General features: G+C 54.1%; 1 protein-coding gene across 1 annotated transcript in view; it reads right to left on the reverse strand.

Annotated features, from left to right (window-relative positions):
• Positions 1 to 7195, reverse strand: part of GRIK1 (glutamate receptor, ionotropic, kainate 1) — a 152192-nt gene that overhangs the window by 30059 nt on the left and 114938 nt on the right. Inside the window, exon 11 of the mRNA XM_014536046.1 lies at positions 7101 to 7188. Within this exon, the coding sequence (XP_014391532.1) occupies positions 7101 to 7188 (88 nt within the window). The remainder of the gene's footprint in view (positions 1 to 7100; positions 7189 to 7195) is intronic.

A 7195-nucleotide genomic window follows, 5' to 3' on the forward strand; every position in this document is an offset into this window, starting at 1 on the left:
TGCTGGAAACTGTGCTCTTTTTCTGTTAAACTGTGATAAAGAGGAGGCTCATGGCAACCCCCACATTCACTCCGTTAGGGTTAGAACAGGCGCGTGGAAAACCACTGTTCACTGACGATTCCACGTGTTACGGAAACTTCACAACCTGAAGATAAAGGATGAGACGAGCTGCGTGGCCGTTCGTGGCCGTGGCAGCCGCTGTCTGGCAGGTGGTTCCCAGGGAAACATCTCAGCCCAGAGCCCGGGGAGGCCCTGTCGTAGGAAAGGGTCTCAGAGCCTCTCAGCGCCTCTGTGTGCCCTGAAGAAACAGGTCCCCCCACCCTCATGGCCATGGTTCTGGGGCCACACCGACCTCCAAGGCCCCCCCTTGCCGCTGGGAATCGACCCCAGCCCGGCCCCACCCAAGGTGCCTTCGTTCCGGTTCTTTCTGGTTCTGTGTTTGTACGTTTGGGTTTCCCCGTGTCCCCTCCACGGGGCATTGCGTGCGTTCCAGCCCCGCTGGGGCCGCCAGCCGTGTGCTTCCTCCGAGCGAGGCCTCCTCAGCGTCCGGGGCAGAGCCGTGGCCTCCACGTGCCTTCTCTGCCCCCACCCTCTTCCCCAGCTGGGCTACCTGCATGGACGTGCTGAGTGCATGACAAGGAACAGGGATTTCTGGGTAAAATCGTCCATAAAAACGTGGAGTCCCTGCTGCCGTCGAGTCTGGAAGATGCAAAAGCGACCTCACCGAGGGTGAGGTTATTCTGAGGAAAGACGAGCCGGTCTCAGTTAACCTCCAGGGTGGAGACTGTGTGGCTCCACCTGGGTGACGGCCCTGTTTGCCGCCCTCGGTCCCTGGGGCAGCGCCGCCTGCAGGTCGCAGCTCCTTGGTCCCGGGGGCGCCCGTCCACCTCCCCGGCCGCCGCATCTCCTTCCAGACGAGAAGATGCTGAGAGAACGTCTCTGAGCATCGCTGTCCGTCCCGCCCTCCATCTGGTTTGGAAATTTGCCCGAATCCCCAGCAGGTGCCTGCACGGCCGTGCTGCCTCAGCACCCACCTCACTGCGCACAAACACCGCACTCCACTCCCGAGGGCGAGCCAGACGCGCCCTGTGAGGCAGCGAGGAGGGACCTGGAGAGCGTTACGCTGAGCAAACGAGCCAGTCAGAGAAAGACAAGCGTCACACGAGCTCACCACACGTGGGATCCAGTGAATAAGACCAGTGAACGAACAAAATAGACCAGAGACATTGAAACCCGCCATAGACGGACGAATCTCAGAGGGAAGGGGCGGGGATTGACCAAAGACCTTGTATGCATATGTGCTGAACCCATGGACACAGACAACAGTGGGGTGAGGGCCGGGGCGGGGGCGAGAGTGGGGAGGAGGGTCGATGGGGGGAGAAGGGAGACTCCTGTAATAATTTCAGCAATAAAGGTAAATTAAACACTCGCACCTAAATTATGCCGACAGCAGGAATGAAAAGCACGTGCGTAATTTAGCTGGTAAGCTGGGCCTACGGAAGAGTCAGCATGGTGCCCCCTTATGTCTGAACCACGAACCCTGTCAGGCTAAACATGGATTTAGAACGACTGCCTACAGCTCAGCTCACCTTTCCCAGAGAGAACTTCATTTACTGTCTTTATTTTCAAAGTGTGTCACTGGCAAACCCTGTGGCTAGAGTGTGAGCACGTGAGGGCAACTGAATCTGTGGCAGGACGTGTGGCCTGGTGCAAACCGCCGTTTCCATTTCTAATAACGGCCAGACGCAAAGAAGACACGGAACTCATCGCACGGAGCAAACGTAATCCAGGCTCCAAATTAGGTCAACAGCGATCACATGTACCGTCTCCATTGTTCCTTCAAAATGAAATCCCTTGCAGGAGCTGACAGTGACCGTACAGATATTTCAACATTTGGCCCTGACCACCTCACCTCCTCTACTGACTCAGAAACATGTTTACTTTTCAACTCTCTGCTACGAAGATTTTAATCCCAGACACTCTCACTGCCTGAGAATGCTGCCACCCGCCTGCCGGACGCTGGGTCAGAAAATTCACTTGCAAAGGGGGTGGACTGTTTAGGAAGGATTTTAAAAAAGAAGCTTCCTTAAGAGACATTGCCTTTCCTCCTATTTGTCCTGAGATGTAAACTTTCAAGTTCTATTTACCAGGGAACCAACAAAAGAACGAGTAGAAAACTTACAACATTTATACCCACAAGGTCAGCTCCAGCGCTGGTGCCGGCACCGCCTCAGGCCACGGTGCCCACGTGGTGGGAGGGAGGGAGGGGCCGTCAGATCAGCTCGTTTGCACCCCAAGATCAGCTCTTCCTCCTCAGCCCAAGGCCAAGGGAATTTCCTTTGGATTTTGAAGGCTTTCCAAGGTCAGAACCCCCTTCGGGCTGTGAACACGCATGGAAGGAATGGCCTTCGAGCACCTGCTGAGTCCTCATGAGGAGGCACTCGCTGACTTAGCTCGTTTTCATTTTGCCGACACTTTATCAGGGAATGACCAACAGGGGGATCGGGAGATGAAGGCTCCTTGGGGAAATGGTGACGAGGAAAGAAAACAGAGCAACAACTTTATGGATCTTAAAAGTCTGACCCCACTTGGCTCTGGGGCCTGAAGGAGTTAACGGTGCCGTTCACTGTGGTGATAAACTGTTTTTTGTTTTGTTTTGTTGTTGTTCATCCTCATCCAAGGATATTTTTCCATTGATGTTTAGAGAAAGTGGGAGGGAGGGGGAGAGACGGAGAGAGAGAAATGTCCGTGTGAGAGAGACACATGGATTGGTTGCCTCCTGCTCGCACCCGACGGGGCCTGGATGGAGCCTGCAACCCAGGTATGTGCCCTTGGCCAGAATTGGTCCTCGGGCCGATGCTCTATCCACTGAGCAAAACTGACTAGGACTATTCTACTTGTTTTTAAATATATTTTTATTATTGATTTCTGAGAGGGAGGGAGGGAGAGAGAGAGAAACATCTATGAGAGAGAATCATGGATCGGCTGCCTCCTGCACGCCCCACACTGGTGATCGAGCCCGCAACCCGGGCCTGTGCCCTGACCGGGAATTGAACTGTGACCTCCTGGCTCATAGGCTGACTCTCAACCACTGAGCTGCACTGGCCGGGGCTATTTTATTTGTTTTTAATTAACCGCGGCCCGTCCTGTGGCTGTTGTGTAAGTGTACGTCCTGCACAGTGACCGTCTCACATCCCCAGAGTGAGGCCCAGTGACACACACCGAGGCTCACCCTCCATCCAAGCAAGGTGATTGCTGGCCGTCACCACAGTCTTAGGTCAGTTCTCAGGGAAGCTAATTCAAAACAAGGCTAAAGTCTTCATCATAACGGGGAGAAAATAAACATTAAGCAAAGGAGGAAGCGATAAACATGACCTTTAGGCCACACAACTTCCTCAGAGGTCAGCTATTCCGGGAGCTGAAATGATGCATTTACCACACGCTCAGCTGTTCAACCTATAATTATTTTAACGATCATGTGTGTTGTTTATAACCATTATCTTGCAATAACAGCTTGCATGGATCACTGCATAATTTAAAGATATAATAGCTTTTCTTGCCAATATTTGATTTCCAACTCTACATCTGCTGGTTGCGTTTCATTCTTTCGCATCTGCTGACTTTAACTGTTTCTATGTCGAGCTCACTGGGTAAGCGTGTTACTTCCTCGGGGTTTGTCTCAGACCATGCACCTGGCTGTTCTCTGTGCATAAACCCTTTTGCTTCTGTGCTGGTTCGTGGGGTGACCTGTTTGTCCAAATGTAACGAATTGGGTTCTGAATTTGCAAGTCAACTACGTGGGCGAGAACACCCACCTGAGACCCAGCGGGTGGGAGAGGGTGGAGGTCATGTGAGCGATGAAGCCTGGAATCAGAGCACCCAGTCTGGAACGACTCAGTTACTTCGGCTGCATTAATCAGATTATTGCCTTCATAGATGATCAGTATGTTCCTTGTCCATGAAGATAAAACTTTGGATCCCACATGGGTTTAATTTATATCTTTCTCTAGTTAGCCTGGTTGGATGGGGGGATTTTATTCATTCATTTATTCATAAATATATTTTTATGGATTTCAGAGAGGAAGGAAGAGGGATAGATAGAAACATCAATGATGAGAGAGAATCATTGATTGGCTGCCTCCTGCACACCCCACACTGGGAATCCAGCCCACATCTCAGCATGTGCCCTTGACCAGAATCGAACCCAGGACCCTTCAGTCCACAGGCCGATGCTCTATCCACTCAACCAAACTGGCTAGGGTGAGGGATGTTGATTTTGATCTTGATGTGAAATCTTGTAAATTGGTCCAAGTGATCTGACACCTAAATCTGTCCTAGGGCTTACATGCCCTAGGATCTCTGTATTTCTAGACCAAGAGGAAATGGACTTGTGATGGTTAATTTTATGTGTCAACCTGACTGGGCTAAGTGATGGCCAGGTAACTGGTGAACATGATTTGTGGGGGCGTCTGTGCAGGTATTTCCGGGTGAAACTAGCATTTGAACTGGTGAACTGGGCAAAGCACATCACACCTCTCCCCAGCACGGTGAGCATCACCAATCCACTGAGCTCCAGGACAGAACAAAAGGGCGGATTTGTTCTCTGCTTGAGCTGGGACGACACACATTATTAAGAGTGATTCCACCTGCTGGCTTTTATTTTTCAATGTGGCCACGGGAGAACCCGGTCTCTATGTGGCTCGTACGACTCCTACGGGACAGGCCGAGGTGTTTCCCAACCACTTTATGTGATGCCCACTCTCTCCAGGGACCTGCACACCCGCCCCCATGAGCGTTGCTTGTTGACAGCCCTTGTCATCATCGAATGTACGTTTCCTCACTTATCTACCTGGTCCCCCCACTAGGACGTCATTTCCAGGAGGCGGGGACTCTGCTTTGCTTGCGGTTGCATCCCTGGTACTTGGGCTAGTGCCTGCCCCGTGCTGGGTACCAGCGAACAGTGCTGACCACAGGAAGGGGGCACTCATTTCAGTGAGAATGAATGCGGCGGGTAAATGACAAACATGAGTCAGCTTAGCGAGATCTCAAAACGTAAGTAAGGTGGATTGGAAAGGAAACAGCTGAGTGAAACATACATAAACTCACATAAACGCATATATAGCCGCCCAAATACACATACGCCCACACATGTGCACGTGCATGTGTGCATATGTCTCTGAGTGACATCCATCCAAGTCCATGGAACACGCGTGTACTAGTATGTGCACACACACCACAGACTGTGGCATAGAAAGCAGCTCCCCATGCACACGGGAGCCGGGCGCCCGCGGCCGGAGGGAGGAGGAGCCGGCAGGACGCGGATGCTGCCTGAGAAACACGGATGTTATTTGGATCCACAGACGCGAAGGGGACCTGGCAGGACGGCCCAGGCCGACACCCCTTTCGCCGTCTCAGCCCCGACCGCCGACCCCGCGGACGGCGTCCTGGCACCCGAGTGTATGGGAGACCCTGCGTCATGGGTAAGCCCTGGAGACCACGGACGCGGAGGAGCTGGTCTGCCCGGAGCCGCCCCGGGAACCGAGGGGAGGACCTGAGAAACGCACCCTTTGTCCTGAACGCGAGAAGGCGCTGAGCTGAGGGGGTGACGGGAGGCGGGAGGGGCCAGGTGTGGTGCTGGGCGAGGGATGCAGAACGAGAGACACCCGTGGGCGCTCGTCCAAGAGGGGCCTCTTCACCCGGCCGGCATGGCTCAGGGGTTGAGCCTCGACCTAGGAACCAGGAGGTCACAGTTCGATTCCCGGTCAGGGCACAAGCCCGGGTGGCCACTCCATCCCCAGTGTGGGGCGTGCAGGAGGCAGCCGGTCAATGATTCTCTCTCATCATCGATGTTTCTATCTCCCTCTCCCTGCCTCTCTGAAATCAATAAAAATATATTTAAAACAACAACAACAACAAAGAGGGGCCGCTTCCCTGAGTTCCCGGCCGGATCCAATGTTGTTATTAACGGGAGGATCAGGCGTCCCGGCCCAGGTCCCCGCTGTGGCCGCAGGCAGCGCGCTCCGCGGGTCAAGGACATGAGGTCGAGTCAGAGCCGACCTGTCTGCATTTCTCACCCGAATCCCATCTGTTCAACAGCCACCCAGCACTGACCCACGAAGCACCTGTGTCCTGTCTATTCAACCACCCAATGCTGACCTACTAAGCACCTGCATCCCGTCTGTTCAACAGCCACCCAGCGCTGACCCACGAAGCACAAGTCCAGTCGAATACGAAGCAAACAGAAGTGCCTCCGGGGATTTTACCTTTTACTCTTCGATTTTTAAAAGTTGGAATTTAAATGTCCTGTTTATATATATTCAAACGCATCATCTTCACGCCATCGAAACAGAACCAGTAAATCACCTTCCACAGCGGAGCCGAGGCAGACGCTGCCGTCTGTGCCATCGTCTCAGGGCCTCTCATGCCGTGGCATTTGGAGACAATTTCCCGCTCCTGATGGGCAATTTGTCTCGGTCCAGAGGAATTAGGAACTAGTTACGTAGCTTTTAGGTCACCGAGAGGCATCACGAGTTTGAGAGATCCTAGCTCCCGGGGTTCAGTTCAACAAGTGTCTTTCTTACTTTTTTTGTTGTTAATCCTCACCCAGGGTATATTTTCCCATTGATTTCAGAGAGAGAGGAAGGGAGGGGAGGGAAGAGGAGGGGGAAGGAGAGAGAAACATCGATGTGAGAGACACAGAAAGGTCCTTTCGTTCAGCCCGGCACAAGCCCAGGCTCAGGGGACCCCTGGGTGATGGGCTGCAGTGGGGGGGGGCGTCCTCGGTCCCTTGAGGGATGGACAGCCACTCACCAGGCGCAGAGCAGCACTTTGGGGGCTTGTCAGCGCGGAGGGCCAGCGGCTGCTGAGGCCACGTGGAGCGTGGGGAGGGGGGTAGCGGCCGCTGGGGCCACGTGGAGCGTGGGGAGGGGGGGTTAATGCTTCGATCAGGTGGCGCCCAGACATCTCGGCATCACATGGGACACCTCCTGGTGGTTGTGGACGCCCTTGACCAGCGACATCCCCGGGAGCCGGGCGCATGGGATGGCCCACCCACCACGGACCCTGGACCCGGCTGAGCTGCAGAAGGAACGGGCACTTGCCTCTCTGATCAGGTTCATGAATCTGGGTCCCAGGCGCCAGGGCTTGTGTCGGTGGCACTGCAGGGAGCTGACGGCCAGCTGGGCGGCCCTGTGGG

Source organism: Myotis brandtii, unplaced genomic scaffold (genome assembly GCF_000412655.1).
Source record: "Myotis brandtii unplaced genomic scaffold, ASM41265v1 scaffold1557, whole genome shotgun sequence".
Taxonomy (NCBI): domain Eukaryota; kingdom Metazoa; phylum Chordata; class Mammalia; order Chiroptera; family Vespertilionidae; genus Myotis; species Myotis brandtii.